Source organism: Dromiciops gliroides, chromosome 1 (assembly GCF_019393635.1).
Source record: "Dromiciops gliroides isolate mDroGli1 chromosome 1, mDroGli1.pri, whole genome shotgun sequence".
NCBI classification, from domain to species: domain Eukaryota; kingdom Metazoa; phylum Chordata; class Mammalia; order Microbiotheria; family Microbiotheriidae; genus Dromiciops; species Dromiciops gliroides.
Genome location: NC_057861.1, coordinates 7020889 through 7045277, shown reverse-complemented (window position 1 = coordinate 7045277; position 24389 = coordinate 7020889). Strand labels below are relative to the sequence as shown.

The 24389-nt window shown below is 43.4% G+C and overlaps 1 protein-coding gene and 1 pseudogene across 5 annotated transcripts in view; one reads left to right on the top strand and one right to left on the bottom strand.

Annotated features, from left to right (window-relative positions):
• SLC5A1 (solute carrier family 5 member 1) overlaps positions 1-22503 on the top strand; it is a 44038-nt gene extending 21535 nt beyond the window's left edge. The window contains exons 5-12 of one of the 5 annotated variants that reach the window (XM_043972580.1): positions 494-629; positions 2198-2305; positions 5416-5566; positions 9934-10102; positions 15352-15567; positions 18895-19003; positions 21117-21122; positions 22209-22503. In XM_043972580.1, the coding sequence (XP_043828515.1) occupies positions 494-629; positions 2198-2305; positions 5416-5566; positions 9934-10102; positions 15352-15567; positions 18895-19003; positions 21117-21122; positions 22209-22426 (1113 nt within the window). In that variant the 3' untranslated portion in view covers positions 22427-22503. Of the gene's footprint in view, positions 1-493; positions 630-2197; positions 2306-5415; positions 5567-9933; positions 10103-15351; positions 15568-18894; positions 19004-20275; positions 20285-21116; positions 21123-22199 lie in introns of all 5 variants that reach the window. The other 4 variants (XM_043972571.1, XM_043972553.1, XM_043972562.1 and 1 more) reach the window with 4 other exon arrangements.
• On the bottom strand, positions 13149-14685 carry LOC122736607 (annotated as a pseudogene).
• Positions 22504-24389: the final 1886 nt, after the last annotated feature.

The following is a 24389-nucleotide window of genomic DNA, read 5'->3' as shown; positions in this document are numbered from 1 at the left end:
ATGGAAAGTTCCCTTTGGGCTGGAGAAAGCTTGAGTGAGGGGTGATGGTTCCGACTTCTGGAGTTATCTCTGTCCCCTGGCACCAATCAGGCAGCAGCCACGCCTAATGGGCTCATCTCCCTTACTTCAGAGGTCTGTCCATCCTTTAGTTTAGCAAGAAGCTTCCATTCTTAATGGGAGAGACAGATATAGATGTAGGGATTCACAAGATGGCTAGAAGATGGTTAGCAGTGTTTGCTTCTGGGTCAAGTGGCCTGAACTGTAGGGGTGATGAGCAGCTGTGGGAAGATGGAAGCAGCACCTGGTAGTCCTACACAAACTAACTATTCTTTGGGTTGAGTGCAGTCATTTTCCCTCTGCTGCTGAGAAGCCATTGGATGACCTTCCTCTCCATGGAGGTCCCAAAAGGCTTCAGCTGTGGAGGTGGCAGGAGTGGTGGTTGGGGGGTGTGGTCCCTGGCGTGTGCTCCTCATCCTCTGGTCTTTCCTGGCAGGTCATTGTGCAGCGGTGCCTCTCAGCCAAGAACATGTCCCACGTGAAGGCCGGATGCATCATGTGTGGCTATCTGAAGCTCACGCCCATGTTCCTTATGGTGATGACTGGCATGGTCAGTCGGATACTCTACACAGGTACCCAGCCCCTCTAGCACCAGGTCCACCTGCAAGGAATCTTGGCCCCTTCTCCTCTGCTCTTCCTTGGCCTCCTTCTTTCTTGACTTGGTTCCCAAGTGAGGCTGGCTAGCCCCACACTTGGACACTTTTTCCTGGCAGGAGCCCAGAATTGTTCCTGTCTCCTCTCTCCTACCCATCATTTGGTCCCCATGAAACTTGACCTTCTTATAGGGAAAGGTGATCCATGCCTGAGATAAGTCTGATGCAGGGGGAGATTTGATGGGAGTCCAGGGAGAAGGAAAAAAGTCAAAGCTCTCTGAGACGTTCCAGGAGGAAGTGATCATTTGGAAATGGAAAGGAAGGGGTCAAAGAAGTCTGTCTGCTCAGAGGAACCCCCATCTGTGGGGGCCTGTAAGCCAATGCAATGCACCTGTAGTCAACAAACATGTGGTTTTGAAAATGCCTATTATTCTCCTTTGTTTTCATAGCAAATTAAATGTGCCATAAATTGACTTTTCCAGTAGATCCTTTTCCCATCTTCTAAGAGGGCAGGCTTATTCCTATGTATGCAAGGCCTTGAGATACAAAGACAAAAGATGAATCAGTCCCTGTCCTCAAGGGGAGACTAGATTAGATCCACCAATTAATTGACATTAATCACCTGCTTTGTGCCAGGGACTGTCATTAGCACTGGGGATACAAAGACACGAATGAGCCAATCCTGGCTTTTAAACCATTTACATTCTACAGGGGGCTATAGAATGTAGGCAAATGTTATACACACCACTCTACACAAGATCAATACAAAACAGTTTTAAGGAGGAGAGAGTGCTAACACCTGGACAGAGGAGGGAAGGTTCCTGTAGTGTAGGAGGTGACACCTGTGTGGAAGCCAAGGATTTTTGTGGAAGTGATGGCACTCTAGGAGTGGAGAAAATACTGTGCAAAGTCACAGAGGTGGGAGATGAGCATGTTCTGTATAGGAAATAGGCAGCCAGCCAAGTGGACAGGGACAGAGAGAGTGAATGAAGAGGAATAAAAGGGGATAAGATCAGGAAGACAGGTGGGAGCCAGATTGTGGAGGATTTTGAAGAAGAGAGGGGACTTCAACAGGTGGAAGTGACAGGGGTGGGATGGGCACTTCAGGGGATAGAATGTCCTTGAGGCCAGGGACTTTGTCATTGCTCATCTTTGCATCTCTTGGCCTTTGTATGTAGCAATGTTTGTTGGATTGATTTTCTGGATTGCATTTCTCAGGAGAAATGAGACAATTGTCCCCACAGCAAAGAGGTGTAGGACACCTCCCCAACTCCACCTTCAATCCTTTCTCTCCCTCTGCCCCTGCCCAGGAGCTAAATTTGCTCTCATCCAAGGTTTGGGATGGGCATAGGGGTGGCTGGATCTTTGAGGAAGATGCAGGGAGATTGTGGGGGCCCAAGGATGCCAGGCACAGGGGTTGGTTGGATCTTGGGGTGGGGACCCAAGGCAGGTTTCTGAGTAGGGGAGTGAATGATCTGAAGAGGTCCCAGTGGGGTAGGAGTTCCAGGGACAAGTGCTCATCCCTGCCATGCTGCTTCTCTTTTCAGATAAGGTGGCCTGTGTCGTCCCCTCAGAATGTGAAGCCTATTGTGGGACCAAAGTAGGCTGTACCAACATTGCCTACCCAACCCTGGTGGTGGAACTCATGCCAAATGGTAAGGACCCGGTTTGGCTGGGAGGGCCAGTTCTGGGAGAGCAGGTGGCAGTGGGATCTTGGGAAGGAAGGGCTGTTGGAGGGACTGGGTCCCCAGGGATTTTCCATGGGGGTGTTTGCATTTGGTCGGGGCTACCAGGGCCAAGAATCTATAGAGTCTGGACATCAAAGGGACACCAGAGACCACCCTGCTCTAGATCCCAGATTTGGGACTGGAGCGTCCATTACCAGCTGTCAAGTCCAATGACCTCATTTTATGGATGAGGGAATGAGACCCAGAGTTTAACTGGTTTGCCCAAGGTCACATAAGAGTAAGAAGACTCATGGGGTCAGTGCTTCAGAGTTGGAAGGGGCCTCAACGGCCGTCTAGTCCAATGTAGACTCACATGGAAATGATGCCCAGTGACAAGAGGTTATTTTGCCTCTGCTTGAATACCTCCAAGGAGGATGCACTCAGTATCTCTGCTGGTCCCTGCTGCTTTGGGGCAGATCTCCTGGATCATGAGTTTTTCCTGACATCAAGCCTGAATTGGCTCCTGGGCCATTTCCTGGCTCTGCCCTCTGTGGCCAAACACAACAAATATAACCTCTGCTCCACATGAAGCCCTTCAGTGCTTGTATTAAACTTCCATATCTCCCCCCTCAGAGTATTTTCTTCTCCAGCCTAAACAGTCCCACTTCCTTCAGATCCTTCTAGAATATGGTCTCAAGGCCCTTCTTTGGCCTGGCTTATTCACATCCTTTAATTGTGTCACCCAGAGTTGAAGTGAAGACTTGAGACAAGCTCTGAACAGAGCAGAGGACAGTGGGGCTGTCACCTCTTTGTTCTTGGAAACTTGGCTTCTCTGAATGAAAACCAACATTCCATTACTTTTTCCTCTTCTGGTCCCTGCATCACTCTGCTGATTCATATTGAACTTGGAGTCCCTTAAGGTCCTGAGATCGTCTTCAGACATACTGCTATTTAACCATGCCTCTTTCATCTTGTGCTTGTTTGTACTCAAGTAAGGCTCAGGACAGGGAAAGGAACTTACTGAAGGTCTTACTGGGAGTTATTGACTCAACACACTGGCCTGGCACATTCTGCCTGGGCTTGGGAGGGAAGAACATGTAGTGTTTCCACATAGATGTCATTCATGACCTTGGGCAAGCCATTATAATGCTATAACAGCTAGAGGTAATCATTAATCACTGTGGTTGCCTGTTGATTTAGCTCCATAAGTAACAAAAAGTGCCTGTGTGGGTCCCAGTTAGGGCTACAGTGATCTCCATGTAGATCAGCTGCTGCCTATTGGCCAAGAATGTGGGTGATGGTATCCGAACGGGCACTGGAATGGTTTGGTATGAGGCAGTGGAGTATAGTAGGAAGAACATTGGTTCCAGAGTCTAGTCCTTCCTTATCTGTGTGACCTGGGGTGAGGCCCTTCCCATCTTTGGGCCTCAGTTTCCTTATTTGTAAAAAGTAGGGGTTGGACTCGGCCTTTGAGGTCCCTTCTAGAATTCAACAAGGCTGATGCTATCAGTGGGGATGGGGGTGGGGAGGGCCATGGGGGAGGGAAGAAACTATCCCCCAAGGTGATAACCCCTCTGTTGTTTCTTACCCTGGGGAAAAGTGCCTGGGCTGGAGTTACAACTTCCTACCAAATCACATAGAGATGGAATGTCAGGATTGGAACCCAGGACCTCTGATTCAAGATCCAAGGCTCTTTCCATGTACTGTGGGTTTACCTGGATTGATGGAAGATGCTAAGCCCTCCCTTCCCTTTAAGCTTTCTCCCATGCCCTAGGTTCCCTACATTGCCTCAATCACCATAGGTGGCTAATCCATACTTGGGGATGGCTTGGATGCATGACCTGATTTTTAACTTTATCATATCCTCCTAAAGTAGACAGGGCAAGGTTTACCATCTCCATTTTACAGATGAGGAAAGTGAGGCACAAAGTGAAAGGAGTTGTTTTGGGAAGCCATGCTAGGAACTAAGGCTTCAAGTGAAGATAGCCATTGGTCAGCACATGCTGTGGGGCAGTGGAAAGCCATAGAGCTGGGAGTAAGGAGCACTGGCTGTGTGGTATAGTGGTTAGAGCTGTACTCCCTGTGTGACCTTAGAGAAGTCATTGCCCTCTCCAGACCACTTACACAGGGGCAGAGCCCTAGCTTTCCTCTGGGTCTCCTGGTCCCCCAGTCTGGGCATATTTCTACCAAACCTGGCTTCGACCCCTTGGATGAGGTCACCCTCAAGGACACTCTCCTGAGGGGTACTGCAAACATAATTGCTCATCAGAAAGCCTGTTGAGCAGCTACTGTGCTGGGGAATGCTGAATGGGATATAGGTGCCTTGCTTGCAGGGTGCTTGCCTTCTAGTGGGGGGGGGGGGACACAAAGGTTACATAGGTTAAGTTTCCCCCATTAGACTGTAAGCTCATTGAGGGAGGGACTGTGCTGCATTGAGAGATTTGGGAGGGTCCTTAGAACACAGAATGCCAAAGCTGGAATTGCCCTTAGAACAGAGAATCTTTGATCTAGGAAGGGCTTTAGAATAGTGGATGACAGAGCTGGGACAAGCCTCAGAGCTGGGAGAGATTGAACATGGATTGTGAGATCTGGGAGGGACCTTAGAGGGAAATTAGATAATAGAATGCCAATGCTGGGAGAGACATTGGACCACAGAACACAGAAGGTATATAGAAGGGACTTTAGGGATCAGATGGTATGATTATACACATGAAGAAACTGAGGCCCAGACAGGGGAAGTGTTTTTCTTAAAATCAGTCAGTCAATAACAATTTACTTACTTATTATTCAGTGAAGTAGTAGCCAAGGCAGGACTGGACTTGGGCACTTGTGGTGGTGATGTGGTTGGAGAACTACACAGGTGGACTTCTGGTATCTAAATCCCAGGGGCCTCCTCCGGGTGAGAGCACAGAGCACTCAAGGTGGTATCATTAGGCAGCTACAGGAACAGCAACAAACATGGCAGGGTGGGGGAAGAGGAAGAGAAGAGGAAGGGGGATGAGGGGAAAGTGATGAGCTGGACCCTTCTCAGCTGTGTGACCAGCCTCTCATAGCAGCTTCTCCCGGACCCCACCTCAGGAGCCTCCTTTGTGTTCTAGGTCTTCGTGGCCTGATGCTGTCTGTCATGCTGGCCTCCCTTATGAGCTCCCTCACCTCCATCTTCAATAGTGCCAGCACTCTGTTCACCATGGACATCTACACCAAAATCCGGAAGAAGGCATCTGAGAAGGAGCTTATGATAGCTGGAAGGTGAGACTGTCTGCTTTTCTTGTCTGAGTCATAAATCTAACAGGTCACAGTGTCAGAGCCAGGGGGACCCTTGGAGCCCAAATAGACTGAGATGGGAAGGACAGAGAATATAAGAACTAGGAGGCACCTTAGAATCCAAACAGTCTGAGATGGGAAGGACCTTAGAACAGAATGTCTGAGCTGGGAGCCTTAGAAAATGGAATGTCAGAAGTTGGAGGAGCTTTGGAACAGGGGATGTCAGAACTGGTTGGGGGAAGGTGATGGGGCATGGCTCAGGACATAAAATGTCAGCATTCTCAGAACTGAGAGGGACCTTAGAACATAGAATGTTAGAGTTGGAAGAGGGCTTAGAACATGAATTGTCAGAGCTGGGAAGGATCTTAGAACAAGACTAGGTCAGGACCTGGATGGACTGTAGAATGTTGGAGTGAGGAAGGACCTTAGAACATTGAAGGTGTGAGCTGGAAGGGTCCTGAAAACAACAAAAAAAGTCAAAACATGGATTACTTTCATGCCTGAAAATGCAGAGTGAGCTGGAAGAAACCTTATTCAAAAACTGAAGTTATTATCTTTTCCCCCAAACCCTTCCCATTTCCAAACTTCCCTATTACTACCAAGGGCTCCCAACCTAGGAGTCATCTCAGGCTCCTTACTTTTCCTCACTCCCCATAGCCATGCTGCTTCCCAGACCCATTCATTTCATCTTTGTGACATCTCTCAGATAAGCTCCCATCTCTGTTCTGACACTGCCCCCACCCTGGTGCAGAACCTCATCACCTCACCCCTGGGCTATTCCAATAGCTACTGGGGGTGTGGTCCTGCCTGCCTCAAGTATATCACCACTGCAATACATACTCTACTCATCTCCAAAGTGATATTCCCATCACACATGTCTGACCATGTCACCCTCCCCTCCCAACTCAGTCACTCCCTGTCACTTCTAGCATCAAATACAAAATCCTCTATTTGATATTCAAAGCCCTTCCACCCCCTCCTCCCCTTCAAGTTTTATACTTCCTCCTACTCTACCCTACTCTTTGATCCAGTGACACAGAGCTCTGGGCCATCCTTGAACAAAACCCTCCATCTCTCCCCTCCAGGCATTTTCATTGGCATTCCTCATGCCTGGAATGCTTTCCCACCTCATCTGCATCTAGTGGCTTTCCTGGTTTCCTTTGGGTGCCAGCTAAAGTCCTACTGTCTACAGGAAGCCTTTCCCAAGCCCTCCATTCTAGGCCCCTCCCTCCATTGGTGATTTCCCATTTATCCTTCTATAGTTAATTGGTACATAGCTGTTTGCACGTTGTCAAATTGTGAGCTCCTCAAGGGCAGGGATTGTCTTTTGTCTCTCTTCATATCCCCAGCATTTTAGAACAGTGACTGGCACATAGTAGGGGCTTAGTTCATATTTATTGATGGACAGCAAACCAGGGTTAAGAGGGACCTTAAAACTAGGTATACCCAGATAGACCCACAACCACTCACTTCTCATACCCTTGTCTCCCATCCTGGGCAGGGCTTGTGTGGAACATGAGTGTCCCTCTGGGGCTACTTTTGGTCCTTCCTTGAACATTGCTTTTATGTGGACATTTTGAAGGCATCCTTCTGGAGTTACTTTCAACCTCACAGCTTAGGCCAAGTCATAGAATTCTAGAGGAAAAAATAAACTCAGAAATCACTCATTCATCAACCACCCCAACCCCATTTTACAGATAAAAAGATGAGACCCAGAGAGGGAAGGTTTCAAGGTCATATGATAATTTAGTAGCAGAGTCAGGGCTATAGCCCAGGTTCTTAGAGCTCATTGGGTCTAGAGGTAGAAGGGGGCATGTAGTCATAGAATAAAAATACATTTGAATGGCTTCTTGGAGAGCAGCTAGTGCATTGCTCTTATTTTTCATATGAAGAAACTGAAGCACAAAAGTGCTGGGACCTGCACCTAGTAGGTGTCATAGCTAAGACTTCACACAAATCTTCATACTCCATGCCTATTTCTACTCCATGTCCAAATGCCTTACTGTATAAGTGAGCAATGGGGACCCAGAGAGAAGAAATAATTTACTTTTCAATATTTAGAATTTTATTTTCCCAAATTGCACGTAAAATACAAATTTCCACATCAATTAATAAAACAACTTTGGGGGCAGCTAGATGGTGCAGTGGATAGAGCACCGGCCCTGGAGTCAGGAGTACCTGAGTTCAAATCCGGCCTCAGACACTTAACACTTACTAGCTGTGTGACCCTAGGCAAGTCACTTAAGCCCAATTGCCTCACTAAAAAAACAAAACAAAAAAAACGACAAAAAAAACCAAAACAACTTTGCATTCCAAATTCTCTTCCTCCTTCCTTCCGTCCCCCAAGAACTCAAGTAATTCAATTTAAGCTGTACATGAGCAGTTATACTAAACATTTCCACATTAGCCAGGTTGTGAAAGAAAACAGACAAAAACCAAGACTTCAGATAAAGGAACTAACAAAAATTATGTTTCAATCTGTTTTCAAATACCATCAGTTCGCTCTCTGTAGATGGGTTGCATTTTTCATAAGACCTTCAGAGTTGTCTTGGATCATTGCATTGCTGAAAATAACCAAATCATTCACAGCAGTTCATCTTACAATATTGCTGGTATTTTGTATACAGTACATTTCACTTTGCATCAGCTCATGTAGGTCATTCCAGATTTTTCTGATAGCATCCTGCTCATCAATTTTTTATAGTAAACTACATTTATATAGTACTTTAAAGAGAGATTTCCTTACAATAAACCCATGAGGTTAATTAGAAGAAATCATTTGCCCAAGATCGTCCAGGTAGTATCATTTCAAACCTGTGTCCTCTGCCTCCAGATCTAGGGCTCTCAGCCTCAGACACTAGCTGTGTGATTCTGGACAAGTCATGTAACCTTTGCCTGCCTCAGTTTCATCATCTGTTAAATGAAAATAATAATAGCATCTACCTGCCAGGGTTCTCCTGAGGATCCAAATGAAGTGATCATTGTAAAGCAGTTAGCACAATTGCCTGGCACATAGAAAGTGCTTGATAAATATCAGCTATTACTATTGTACCACACTGCTCCTTGCCCTGTATTTTTCCCACTGCTCCACAATGTCCTTTTTAATCCATTTAATAGAATTCTAGAACCTCAGGGTTTGAAGGGAACTTAGAAAGTGCCCAGGGCAACCCAAGGATGACTATTATGTTATGTGTTGTATGTTATATATTATACCAGGACAGGCATAACATCTCCAGCATGGGGTCATCCAGCCTTTGCTAGAAGACCTCCATTGATGGAGAAATCCTTACCTCCTGAGGTAGTCCATTCCTTTTATGACTTAAATGAAAGTTGTATTGCTTTCTTCATTTCTAATGATGCCCTTCATCCCTCCCTTCCCCAAAGAGCTGTCCCTAAAATAAGACTAGAAAAAAATCCCATTTCAGCAAAGCCAAAACCAAACATTAACCAACGCCGATGGCATATGCAATGTTCCACACTCATAATATCCCACCTGCAAAGTAGAGAGGAGATGCATTTTCTCATTTCTTTTACAAGACCAAACGTGGTCATTATAATCACATAGCTTTCAGTTTCAGATTCTTCCCCCAAGCCTCATTGTTCTACTCATTGTATAGATTACTGTCCTCACTGTACTTACTTCACTCTACATCAGTTCATGTAAATCTTCTTATGCTTCTATGTATTTTTAATATTCAGAATGTCTTTTGGTGCAGCAATATTCCATTCATTCATGTATTGAAATTTGTTTAGTCTTTCCCCAATGAATGGGCATATTCTTCCCCCCCCCCAGTTCTTTATTGTCACAGAAAGCGCTGCTATGATATATATTCATATGTATGGGACCCATCTTTCTGTCTTTGATCTCCTTGAAGTTGATGTTCGATTGTGGGATCTCTGCCACTTCCACTTTCTGTGTCTCAGTTTCTTCATCTGTAAAATGAGAGAGTTGTATCACATGATCTCAGTAGAGGTAGAAAGGCATGAGACAAAGAACTCCCTCCGTGAAGGTTAATAGTTAATTAACTTAAGATTCCGTGCCTTGGCTGCACCGGCCAGCAATCACTGAGCCTGAGTTCCTGCAAGAAACTATGGTTATTGGGGAAAGTTAAACACATATTCATTTACTAAAGGCACATATGACTTCCAAAGAGGCAGAACATTTCATTCAAAACAAGTGATTAGCCTTGGAAACAGTCAGGACAGCAGGCTGCTCATTAATAGACTTGCTCATTATTCATCTCTACTGCCAACGTTAGGTGCCTCTGTGTCCTCGAATACTTGAACACATTTTGATTGCTTCATTAAGATGATTACGTCTCCTGACTTTTGTGTACTGGTTTCATTTGCAGGGTGTTCATGCTGGCACTACTTGGCATCAGCATTGCCTGGGTGCCTATCGTGCAGTCAGCTCAGAGTGGGCAGCTCTTTGACTATATCCAGTCGATCACCAGTTACCTGGGGCCACCCATCGGTGCCGTTTTCCTGCTTGCCATTTTCTGCAAGAGAGTCAATGAGCCGGTGTGTACAAACCTTGGAGAAATGTCATTATACTCAGAAATTTTGGACCTTTTCCCTTGAACCCAGATCTCTCCCTATGCCAGTGGGGCATTTGTCAAGGTTGTGACCATCCCCAGAATTCTTAGCTATAAGCTGTGGTGAAGGATTAAGAAGAACCACTCTTAGAGACTGTAAGTGAAGCAACCACAATCAGGGACAGGATATTGTGTAAGGAAAGACTCACAGACCCAATTCTGTCTGGGCTCTATTATTTAATAGCTCTGTGATCTTGGCCAAAGTCACTTCTCTCTTGGCCTCAATTTCTTCATCTGCAAAATCAGGTGGTTGAACCTTGAGGTCTCCTTCAGTTCTAAAACTGTAGGATCCTATGAGCTCTTTGTGTCTTCCCACCCAATATTGAGTGCCCTGCACTCAACAAATACCCTGAAACGACTTTTCATGGCCTCAGATCCCTTGGTGATCTTGTAAGAGCCAGTTTCAAATATCTATGAAAGTCCAATAAAGGGGGCACCAGAATGACCTCATCTGAGACTTGGATCAAAGAAGTGTTGAGTGAGCATCTGTTCTGTTGTGTTGAGTGAGCCGATATTAGGCACTGGGAGAGATACAATAGAAGTTTAAAGCATTATTTTTACTTACAGTCTCATGGAAATAAGACTGGTGGAGTCTTGAGGAGATAAGTCACATATACATAAAAAGCAGCATTTGAGCCCGCATAGCCTCACCATAAACAGAGTGTGCTAAAATCCTCTAATTTCCATTTTTTGACAAGGTAACCCCACTGATATAAACACAGGTACCAGTCAAAAACAAAACAATTAGACTTGAATCAGGAGAATGTTGTGGTTACTGTTTACCTAGATTTTAGCAAAGTGTCTTCCAAAATTCTTGCGTGTGTGTGTGTGTGTGTGTGTGTGTGAAATATGGTGAGACATGGGCTATACAACATTATACAATGAATAATGGTTCAATGCCAACTCAAAAGGAGGTCTCCATTGAAATGCTCCAAGGATCTGTACTTGCTCCTGTATTTTTTATTTTTATTTTTTTGGCGAGGCAATGGGGGTTAAGTGACTTGCCCAGGGTCACACAGCTAGTAAGTGTCAAGTGTCTGATGCTGGATTTGAATCCAGGGCTGGTGCTCTATCCATTGCACCACCTAGCTGCTCCCCGCTCCTGTATTTTTAAACATCTTCATTAGTGACTGTATGGGTGATTAGATCATTTACTCATCAAACGTGATGTATGTTAATGATAGGAAATGGGAAGGGATAGTTAATTTGTTCAATTCAGAATTCAAAAAGATTTTAACAGCTATAACTTTGGGCCACACCTAATAAGATGAAATTTCATAGGGATAAAGTTAAAACATTTGACAAGTTCAATACATCAATGTCCCCATGCCCAGCTTAGGGGAGGTGTGGTTACATTTGTCTGAAAACAAACAAACAAACAACTTCTAGTGGTTTAGGTGTAACCCAGGCTCAATACAAGTCGATGTGTGATTTGGCGGCTCCTAAGTCAATGCTCTGTTTAACTACATTAAAAAAGGCCTAGAGGGGGCAGCTAGTGGTGCAGTGAATAGAGCACTGGCCCTGGATTCAGGAGGACCTGAGTTCAAATCCGGCGTCAGACACTCGACACTTACTGGCTGTGTGACCCTGGGCAAGTCATTTAACCCTCATTGCCCTGTCAAAAAATAAAAAAATAAAAAGGCCTAGAGTCCAGGAACAAGGGGGTAATAGTTTCATTGTATCTGGTCCTGGTCAGGCTGCATCTGCTAAGTCCTGGGGACCATATTTTAGGAAAGACACAGATTAGATAAGCAGTATCTAGAAGTCAACCTGGATATTGCCAGTCTCATAGATCACCCCATATGAGCATCAATTGAAGGAACTGGGGATTGATGGCATGAAGATTGATGTTGTTGAGTCATTCCAGTCATGTCCAACTCTTGGTGGCCCCCTTTGGAGTTTTCTTGGCAGAGATACTGGAGTGGTTTGTCCTTTCCCTCTCCAGATCATTTTACAGATAAGGAAACTGAGACCAAAAGGTAAAATGACTTGCCCAAGGTCACACAGCTAGTAAGTGCCTTAGGTCAGATTTGAACTCAGGAATATGAGTTCCCACACCCCACTGCACCACCTAGCTGCTGCAGGGGAGACAGTTGTCAGCCCTGGATCCAGGTTGAATCGGCAGTCTGGTGGTTTTGTTTTTGTTTTTGTTTTTGTGTGTGTGTGTGTTTTTTAGTGGTGAAGGATTTTTTCATTATGATTGGAAAGGGAAAACTTTGTTTAGGATGTCTTGGTCAGTTCTGCTATACAATTGTTGCACATTTTATTCGCCTCCTCACATCTCTCAGATGGATGTCCTCAGACTGAAGCTGAGATTAGCTGGATAACAATCAGCATGGGAGACAGTTTTCTCAGCTGGCTGAAGTGGTCACACTCAGGAGTTCCCTTATCTGGAGCTGCTGACAGAGCATCATCATCTGGGACTGCCACACAGGAAATGTGGGAGAGGAAAGCTAGCTCAGTTTCAGGGGTCTTAGGGACATTTTATTTCTAAAATTCTACAGTGGACAGTGCATGATGGGTATCTGTGCTAAACTCCCAGTCTTGACCACCAGAGAAATAGTTACCACAACAAAAGCTCCAGGAGGTGGTCTGTATAGTTGTTGGCAGGCACAGAGGAATAACTCCTTCACCTTGGATTATTTCAAGAAAATCTGCCTTCTCTTCTCATTTTAAGCTGCCATTTGGAATCAGCTGTAAATACACCTTATGGAGTTTTTTCCTTTCCTTCAGAAAGTTTCTTTAGCTTCTTTATTTGTCCTTTGCTGAGTTCTTTGCCTTCCATATCATGGGTAGGAAATCCATTTTCATCAAAATTGGAGTATTGGGGCAGCTAGGTGGCGCAGTGGGTAGAGCATCGGCCCTGGATTCAGGAGGACCTGAGTTCAAATCCGGCCTCAGACACTTGACACTTACTAGCTGTGTGACCCTGGGCAAGTCACTTAACCCTCATTGCCCCACCAAAAAAAATTGGAGTATTTATCATTTTCTGACAGAAACATTTTGCTTGGTGGAATCTTCATCTTTCCAAGTTTCGCCACTTCCTGCTCCTGCTTCTTCCCAGCTGTGTCCTCTTTCTTTTTCTCTTCTTTAGCCTTCTTTCTCCTTCTCTCTCCTTTAATAAGGTGTCTCTGTCCACCAATTTAACCCTGGTCCAAGGCCTTCAGGGTCTTCCAGTCACACTCCAATCTCAGGGGGGTTTTTGTAGGGCGGAGCACCTCGGATGATTTTCTGTACTCCTTAAGGCATCGCTGTTGACTCTAGGTGCATACCAGGTGGAAAGCCCGGTGTATCCTCCCTTTCTATGGCATCAAAGATCTTCAGCATGTGGGTGATGTAAGTGCTGATGTTTTCCAGCTTACCATGATTTGGCAGTTTTCCAGAGGATTTCTGGGCAGCAGAGATTGCTTTGGCTGACCTGAGCTCGCATTTCCTCTATGACTGTATGTCATAATTATCATTGAGGGCTTCGTGAATCATTGTCTTCTTGTTATAAAAAACTTTGTTCAACTTGAGCTCCTAATTTTTCCATTTCTCAAACTGGGCCATCACATCAGCAGGGGCATGAAGAATGTTCTTTTTTTATTTTTTATTTTATTTTATTTTTTAGTGAGGCAATTGGGGTTAAGTGACTTGCCCAGGGTCACACAGTTAGTAAGTATTAAGTGTCTGAGGCCGGATTTGAACTCAGGTACTCCTGACTCCAGGGCCGGTGCTCTATCCACTGCGCCACCTAGCTGCCCCAAGAATGTTCTTAACATTTAAGAAAAACTCATTCCTAAATCTCTCGTACTAAATGTCAGACTCCATGGTGTTGCTTGAGTGACCTAGTGTATCCTTCCAAGAGTGCATTAGAAACGCCAAGCATAGCTGGCCTGCTGAATGGTTTTTCGAGGTGTCCTTGATGGTGATGAAATTTTTTAGAAAGATTTTGACATTTTACAGCCTGCGATGGTTAAGGGACTGGTGTAAAGGAAGTATCTAATTTTCAAAGTATGCCCCTGACTGGTCAAACACTCTTGCATGGATGTCCATCAAAGCTCCCAGAATAGTCTCAGCCATGGCGGAACCCTCAATGTGCCAGCCAGGATGGCTCTTTCTCCCAGGATGTTCCCAGGATGACTCTCCAGGCTTGGAAGCTTTCTAGAGAGCAAAGCCATTTGGATGGGGTCTCTCACTTAAAATCGATCTGCTAAAATACTCAGGTCTCTTCCCTCCTGGAGGACTTTCTGATCCCCAACAGCTTCTGGCACCAACTTGGTGTAGGAGTGTCTTTGGCTAGAATCAAACCTCACTGTATCAAAATAGACAAAACCATTGGATACATAACCATAGCCATTGTCCAGTCTTCTGAAACAACAACAACAACAACAACAACAACAACAACAGCAATGATCTCGGGGCAGTATTCATTGAGGCGAGTCAGCAAATACTTGAAGGGTTGTTAAATGTATGAGGGATTAGATTCATTGTGCATGGCCTCAGACGGCAGACCTAGGAACACTGCATGGATGTTTCAGAGACAAGTTTGATGTAAGAAAAAAACCTTTCTAAAAATCATAAATATCAAAAAATCAAATGGGCTATCTGGGGAGAGATTGGGAGTCTCCTCACCAGTGAGTTTCAAGCAGAGGCTGGTGATCAGGGTTGTGTCAGGAGGGATTCATGCTCAGCTAGTTTCCTCCAGCTCTGAGATTTTGTGATGACAAATCACATACAAATGAGGAAACTAGAAACTTAGGGAGATTGAGTGATTTATCCAGGATCACCTGACTAGTTAGTGTCAGAGTAAGCACTTGAGACTAGTAAGTCTTCTTCATCCAAGATCACCATCACACCTATAAGTTAATTGTTCTTTACAAAAGTGTAAGACATACTTTGTTTCTTTTCTCTCGAGGAGCTTTCCAGTTCATTAAGAAGACAAGACTTAAATATATATCGCACTAAAGTGAAGTACATATTAGAGTGTCATCATTTCTATTTTACAGATGAGGAAACTGAGGTCCAGAGTGGTTCCATGACTCACCTGAAGCCAGAACTCAAATCTCAATCTTTTGACTTCAAATCTAGTGCTATCCATGACATTAAGCCACCTCCTCAATCTTTGAAACATGACTGCCCAGGAAACAAGTCTATCTTCACAGTAAACATGGCTTCTTTGTCCTTCTTTTGCAGGGTGCCTTTTGGGGGTTGGTTCTTGGACTCCTGATAGGACTGTCTCGAATGATTGCAGAGTTTGCCTATGGAACAGGCAGCTGTATGGAGCCCAGTAACTGTCCAACGATCATTTGTGGTATTCATTACCTCTACTTTGCCATTATTCTGTTTGTCGTATCTGTCATCACCATTTTAATCGTCTCCTTCTTGACCAAGCCCATCCCAGATGTGCATGTAAGTATTAGCTCTTTTGCCAGAGTCTTCCATTGATACTTGTTTCTACTCCACAAAGACCTATGGAATCTATTAGAAACACAAAGTATTCCTGCCATATCCCCAAGGAATTCCTAACCTTAGTGTCTATTCCTTAAAGTAATTGACGAAGAACCATAGCATCAGATTCCTGGTTGGAAAATTGAGCTACACTTGTAGTGCCAGTGGTTAACCTTTCAGCCATGATCCTGGGCCAGCTCAATTTTAAAAAATATGTTTTATTTCTATATTTTTTTACATCATCTAAATCTCCCCTATGCATATCACTCCTCCTCTCCTCCCAGAGAGATATTTGATATATCCAAGAATTTTTAAAGAAAAAAGGAAGAACAGAAAAAAACAGCCATATTAATCACTACTTTGGGAAATCTGACAACATATGCAGTGTTGTGCTCCCCCGTACTCCACATTTCTGCAAAGGAGTAGGGGATGTCTTCTCATTTCTCTTGTTCTTTGTAATTCAACAACATTAGTTTTTGATCTACTCAGCTTTTTTTTTCTTTTGGTGAGGCAACTGGGGTTAAGTGACTTGCCCAGGGTCACACAGCTAGTAAACGTTACGTGTCTGAGGCCGGATTTGACCTCAAGTCCTCCTGACTCCAGGACTGGTGCTCTATCCACTGCACCACCTAGCTGCCTCTATCTACTCAGCTTTTAAAGAAATGGGCAGGCATGGGTGACTTATGACCATAGTTAGATGGAGTGCCTACATGATGAGAACACATAACTATTGGAGAGTTGGAGCAGGGTCCTAAAGACACTCAATCTGATTCTCCACTCTAGTTTATTTCCACTCCATTCCATTGAATTCACCAACTAATGATTAAATATATCTTTTGTTCAATGTGCTGCTCTAGGCACTGGGGATACAGAGACAAAAACTTAACAATCTTTTCCTCAAAGGCTTCGCATTCTGCAGGGGAGATACCACATGTACACAGCTCAGTAAAGTCAAAGTGATTGGAGGAGAGGGAAGCATTAACAAAACATCTAGACTCTCCTGAACACTGTGAGGTTAATGGGACAGAATCTCACATCAAGCAATGCAGTCTGACATGTCTCTGAAAGATCTCATCACAGATGCATGCCTTCACAAGAAATCGACTCTGACCCCAGGCCACCCAGGGACATTGTAGCAAGTCATTGAGGAGTTGTAGTGGATAGAGTTATTGACTTGGGGTCAGACCTTTCCTAGAGATATGACCCTGGAGTTTCCTTTTCTGTAAAATGGATATAATAATGGCACCTACCTCCCAGGATCCTTGTGAGGATCAAGTGAGATAATGGAACACTTTGCAAGCCTTAAAGTACCCCGAGCCTTTGTAATGCCCGAGCCAGCAGCTGTCTTCCCTAGCCATGGTGCTGACCCCTTGTGTACCAAGGCTAACATTCTGAACCTGGGAGAGACTGATCCCTGAGAGGGCTGGCAGGGTCAGTGTCCTATGTTATTTCATGTTCCTTAGTTGTTTCTGACACATCACCTATACCATGTCCTTCGAAGCTTCTTCTTCACACAATAGAACCCCTGGCATAACTGCTTACTTGTGAGAGCTGTCCAAAAGGGGACAGCTGTGGATAGTAAGGGACCTTTTATGGTGCTTCACACCTTGCAAAATATTTCATTTGAGCCTCATATCCACACTGTGAGATAGATGGCCCAGGCATTCTACTCCTCATTTTACAGATGAGTAAACTGAGGCTCAGAGTGATGAATTGATCTGCCTTTAGTGACAAAACTAGGTGGTTAGTTAATGTTATAAGTGGGACTTGAACCCAGGTCTTTTCTGACTCCAAGCTGAGGGGTTTTTTTTTTCTGTGACATCACTTGGTCTCTCAGTGAGTGACTGAACAGACACTTTCATGACATGAATGGAAAGTTCTTCTTCTTCATTTTTGTGGCAATTAAAAAAACCAAGTAGATAAGGAAATCACATCACGCAATCAAATCACCATATATATGTAAAATCGCTATATATTTGTATGTGTATTTATACATATACACACATACATGTATATACACACATATACACACAATATATAGAGTGTGTATATATATGTATATATATATGTATATATATATATGTATGTATGTATATATATATTCCCTGAAAACAACAACAATCCTGAACAGTGACTGGGATGGTTCTTCACTTAACTTCATTCTTTTGTACTTTATTCTTTTTGAAGGAAGGTCATACACTTTTTTGTGGGGCAAGGCAATTGGGGTTAAGTGACTTGCCCAGGGTCACACAGCTAGTAAGTGTCAAGTGTCTGAGGCTGGATTTGAACTCAGGTCCTCCTGAATCCAGGGCCAGTGCTTTATCCACTGTGCCACCTAGGGGCCCCTCAGTCATACACTTTTAAGTATAGTCTGGTAATAGCAATAGCTCATATTGATATATCACTTTAAGGTTTGAAAGGCACTCTACAGATAGATGTATACACACATACCTGTATATCTGTACATATATATGCACATACATATATGATCTAATTTGAGGCCCTCAATGACCTTGGGAGGTGGATGACCATATTATATACATTTTACAGCTGAGGAAACTGAGGCTGTTTTCTTGTTGTTTAAAATTGTCTTTGTTTACATGGTTATGGTCAATTTGTGTACCATATATAGTATATGTACTTTATTCACTCTTCATTACTTCCTATAATATTTGTGATATTTTCTTGATTTCTTAATATAGGTTGTTTATTATGATGCAATAATGATCCATTTTCTTCACATAGCACAACTGACTCAGACATTCCTTAATTGTTGGGAATATTGTTTGTTTCCAACTTTTTGCCATTACAAATAATACTGCTATGAATATTTACTTTTTGTGACTCCATTTGGGGTTTTCTTGGCAAAGATAGTGGAGTGTTTTGCCATTCACTTTTCCAGCTCATTTTAAAGTGAAGAACTGAGGCAAACACGGTAAAGTAACTTGTCCAGAGTCACACAACTAGTAAGTGTCTGGGTCAGATTTGAATTCAGGAAGATGAATCTTTCTGAATTCAGGCCCAGAACTCTATCCACCGTGTTCCCTACCTGTACTGAATATTTTTGTACAATTAAGTATTGCCAGTCAACAGTGAATCAATATGCCTGATTTCCCACAATCTAGTTGGCACTAAATCTTGCCCCTAGAAAGATCTCTCCTTCACTAGGATATGATATATCCCTTTTGGGAATGGTAGATAACCCAACAGCTATGTCCTAAACTGTGTGGTAAGTGGTACTGTTTGTTTTTCTTTGCTAATCTGCTTCTTTTTTTCCTATCCCCTCAGCTTTATCGCCTATGTTGGACTTTGAGAAACAGCAAGGAAGAGCGTATTGATCTGGATACACTTGATGAGAAGGAAGACCCAGAAGATCCTGAAGACAACTTGGAAATAGGTGAGTTAGGACCCAAGTCCTTTTTACACCCCTTCAATTATTTTCTCCTACAGTGAGAGTAAGACCACTTGAATCAAATCCATTTTTTCCTGTGTGGTTCAGCCTGGATTGGAGTGTGGGGTCAGAATCAGAGCAGAGGTAGAGTCAGAAACATGCTGCTTAGCTATGCAGTCATAGCCCTTTCAACTCCCTTTACATATTTTGTTAGTTAAGAAGAGGAATCTCGAGTCTAGCTCCAGCTCTGCCATTGACTTATTGTGTCATCCTGGTAAAGTCATTTCTCCTCCCTGGGCCTCAGTTTTCTCCTATGAAAAATGAGTTTGTATAATATGGTCTTTACAGTGGCCTTACATGGTAGTTGGGAAAATGGGTATACTGCTTATTTTTCAGTGAGAAAAAGAAGGCCCAGAGAGGGGGAGAAGTTTGCCCAAGTTTGTCTAATTTATTAGTGAGTGAGAGATTAGAGAGGAGAACCCTAGTCTCCTACTTCCTACTGCAGGACTCACTCAGTTTTGTGGGCATGGCTCTCCCCCCATCCTCTCTGGAGAAGCAGAGGGTGGATAAGGAGTCCCAGAAGAGAGAATCTGATTCCTGAGGTGGCAAGATCAAGTCTATTGATTTGGGACAAGACCAGACCTTGAAATACCCCAGTCTCAATGAGCTATCACTGGAAGACCAGGCCCAGTTGAATGGCACATATCCCTGTAACTGTGCCTATAGAATAACCCTTTTTATCCCAGTGCATTTATCAGGAGTATTTGTCAAAATGACGTTCAGGTGGCTTGGAGAGGCTGTCAGTTTTGACATTTACAGAGAATCCATCTATGTGTGCATGCATCCATCCCTTCAACAGGAATTTATTAAGTGCCGACCCTGTGTCAGGCACCAGGAATCTTACAAAGGGACAAAGAAAAGAGTTCCTGTCCTCAAGGAGCTTCTGTGGGTAGGAGAGGGAAAAATAACAAAAATAGCAAGCATTGGGGCAGCTGGGTGGTACAGTGCATAAATCACGGGCCCTGGATTCGGGAGGACCTGAGTTCAAATTTGGCCTCAGACACTTGACTCTAGCTGCATGACCCTGGGCAAGTCACTTAAACTCCATTGCCCCACAAACCTCCCCCCCCAAAACAAACAAAAAATAGCAAGCATTTATATATATATATATATATATATATATATATATATATATCATATAACTTAATCCTCACAACAACCCTATGAGATAGGTACTGTGATTATCCTTATTTTATATACAAGGAAGCTGAGGCCAAGAGACGTTAAGTGACTTACCCAGGGTTACACAGCTAATAATATAAATTCAGTCTAAATGAAGGAGCCAGAGAAGAGTGATTAATATCACAAATTATCATATACATGTATTTTAGAAAAGTTGAACCCCCCTCCAAACTTTTCACTTGTAAATCCATCACCCTGAGGACTCTGCATAACCTTGCTGGTTCTGGGAGACCAGTGGTCTGGTTTCAGAACCATGGACAGCTTCTCAGGCACTTTCAAGCACTTTCCAGGAGTTACAGCCAATTTTGCCAACATCTCACAAAGTAATTGAAGGCATCTGAGTCTCTCAGGTTTTAGTGTTGAAAGAGGCTTTTGGGACCCTCTGGTTTGGGGAATCTTTCCAAACCTAGCAACCCTCATCTTCTCCAGCTTGGAAGGAATTTTCAGAGCTTATACACCATTATAATAGCCTTTGAGAGCCCAGGGTCACATCCAAGCCCCAATGTGCTACAAGAGTAACACATTATTGAAGGAATAAAGAAGTCATTAGTACTAACTTCTATAGGAAAATCAGTGATAGTGTAGGGCATAAAGGGCCATCCTTGGCACCAGGACAATCTAGGTTCAAGCCTTGCCTCTGTCTCATGCTGGTGGTGTGACCCTTGATGAGTGTAACGATTGGAATGATGCCACCTGCTGGAGACTTACTGTAGAAAAGCTCTGCCATGAGAAGAAGGCCTCTGAGGGCAAGCCATGTAGTCAAGGTCCTTGGTGTCAGGAAGTGACGTTTGCTCGTGGGTATTATCTATCAAGTCTACCAGCCAATCAACTTGAGGAGCCACTCATTTCTGGGAGGAGGACATGAAGTAGGAAGCAGATGCTGGTGGAGGGGTTCTTTCTCTTTTGGTTCCTGACCTCACTGTGGTGGGTCAGATGATGGGGTCTCTTAGAAATAGTTAAATTTTTACCTTTCTCTTTGATCCTAATGCTCTGTAATAAATACTTAAACACTTAAGTACTCTTGCTAAAGCTTATAATTTATTGGCAACCACTCATTAGATTTTAGATAGCATAGCTAGAATTTTAGCCCCTTACATGAGTCACTTAACATCTCAGTGCTCTGAACAATTCCCTAAAACCATAAGTTGTAGGACAAGTTCTAATATTCATTGGTAGAGGCATTTCCTCACTGGGGGTTGACTACATAAATGAAATCACACATCTGGAAACAAATAGAAAAAGCCCTAAAACATTTACAAAGTTTTTTATGGCTGCAAAATACCTTTTCACATATGTGCTTGAATTGGAGTCAAGAGACCTGGTTCAAATACTGCCTCTCAATTTTATCTGCTGTGTCATTATGGGCAATTGAGCCTCAGTTTCCTCATTTGCAAAATAGTGATAATAGTAGCTACTTCACAGGGTTACTGTTAGCATAGAGCGAAAAAAAAAATAAAGCAGTTCAAAAACCCTAAATCTCTATAGAAATGTTGACTCTCATTATTAGTATTCCATTTTCTCATTAGAAGTGTATTGGGGCAGCTAGGTGGCACAGTGGATAAGGTACCGGCCCTGGATTCAGGAGGACCTGAGTTCAAATCCAGCCTCAGACACTTGACACTTACTAGCTGTGTGACCCTGGGCAAGTCACTTAACCCTCATTGCCCTGCCAAAAAACCCAAACAAAACAAAACCCAAAAGAAGTGTAAGTATCATTACCTATACTGGAGCCCAAGGATGCTGGTCCAAAAACTCAGGCTATTTTCATTCCTCTTTGGGAAACTCCTCACTGTGACAAGTTGATCATATTCCTGAAAACATTTTATATCATTTCCGTGGAAGCCAACCTTGGGATAGCTGGTGACCAAAGAGGAAGTGGCCTTCTTAATAGGAGATTTACTATCTCTTTGCTATTTTCAGCCTTCCCCACCCCCATGTCCTATAATTCTCTTGTGCTTCTTTGACACAGAAGCCCCTCAAGAGGATAAGAGCTGCTTCAGGAAGGCCTATGACTTATTCTGTGGACTGGACCAGCAGAAGGGGCCCAAGCTGACCAAGGAGGAGGAGGCTGCCCTCAAGATGAAGCTCACAGACACATCAGAGAAACCCTTGTGGAAGAATATTGTCAACATCAATGGGATCATTCTTCTTACTGTGGCTGTCTTCTGCCATGCTTACTTTGCATAGATTCAGTTGTTCCTCTGCTTCAGATCAGGTTCCTGAAGACCAGCCTCTCATTCATTCTCCATCCACTGGATTCCATGCTGCTCCCATTGTCATGGGAGAGGTGTGGGAGAGGAATACAGTTGTAAATGATAACTAAGAATATGAGTGTACATATTTGTAATTAGAGCCTATACAAATGAAAAGAATTTTCTCCTTGTTAAACTATGTTTGAAACAAAATGAAGAAAGGTGTTTATACTAAAGCCCCCTAAACTAAGGGGAACAGGCCACTTTAAGTTTTCTAACTCAATTTAATGGAACCAACATTTATCAAGAACCTACCATTGTGCTAGGTACTGGGAAGATGAAGATTAAGACAAAACAGTCCCTGAGGACGTGCAGACTTAGAGACTATGGTTCCCATGGGATCAGCTGCATTTTGGCTTCATGTTGTTTCATTGTGGAAACCCAGATTTGGAAGAATGAAGTCATTGGCATTGTGGTGGTCATTCTAGCTGGTGATTTCTTTCCCCTAGAGATGCACTCATCTCATCCTATTCTTTAATTTTGGCCCTAGGAATCAGAAAAAGCATCTGTGGTAACTATCAGAAGAGTTGGAGAAGTCAGTAATCCTGAGACTTAGAATCCAGATGCATAGGTTGGAGTCCAGGCCCTGCCAGTTACTTTCCGGGTCATCCCAAGCAAGTTCCTTCCCCTCTCTGGGCCTTAATTTTCCCATCTGTAAAATGAGGACATTGGACTTGTGTCTTTCCAAGGATAGCCTTAACAATTAGAGCTGTCCCTAAGGGGAATGGGCTACCTTGGGAAGTGGTCAGTTCTTTCTTCTGCGAGATATTCTAGCAAGGGGGAGACAAACACTCATCATCATTATTATTATCATTAGTCATATTATTATGAAGATCCATTTCCTATTTGGCTTGTACTGGGTGGCCAATGATGCCTTTCAAATTCTCTGATTCTTTGACTGGATGGTCTCTGAAGGTCCCTTCCATTTGGAGCACAAGAGACAGTCTGGTACAAAGGAAAGAGGAAGAGTGGCCTGGACTTGTATCTCACCTCTTCCACTGCCTGACTATGTGACCCTCCTTTCTTGCCATTTCTTTTTATTTGTCACGAATCCACCTTTTGTACTTGTCTTGTGTTCAGTGGCTGGAAAGATTGTTTATCTATTGCCCATCAAATAAAAGGTTTTTTGGCCACTTTTGAGCATGATTCACTGAGTGCATCAGCAAAATATGTAAGGGAACTTGAGCCTTTACTCACAGGAATCCTTCGTGAGAGAAGAAAGGTTAAACGTTTCAATGAGAATCAGGTAGATTCATGTTTGAATTCTGCCTCTGACACTTAGTAACTGTGTGACCATAAGCAGATCACTCAACCTTAATGAATGTCAGTTTTCTCCTCTCTAAAATGGGGATAATAATACCCCTTATGCTCATATGTAGGATGGAGGGTGGGTCAATAATCGTATGTACGGGGTGGGCCAAAGTCATGAAGGGGTCCGATGTTTTAATAACTTTTTGAAGTTATTTTTTCTTTCTTTTTCACCATTTATGAGACTTGATTTTTCACACACAATGTAAATTCACTTCCTATATATGTTGTATATGATGCTATGGTCCTGTACATTAAAAACAAATAATAAAGGAGTTATTAAATATTCATGATTTTTATACACCCTCTATTAGTGAAGGCCAACTTCAACTGTAGGATCTCCCCAACATGTAGTCCAGATGAGTATCCTAATTTCATTAACCTGGAGCAGTGATATGCTTTGAGATTGTCCTCTTTCCCACAACACGAGGAAACAAAGGCTTTTTGGGTCACCTTAGCATTCATTCCAAGTCACAGCTCATTCCAGGTTTTAGGATGGCTAGAAAGAGATATTTCAATGATTTATTGCAATCAAATTATAGCATTTTGATCGTACATACTTTGTGAAAGTACACAGATAACTGGTTCAA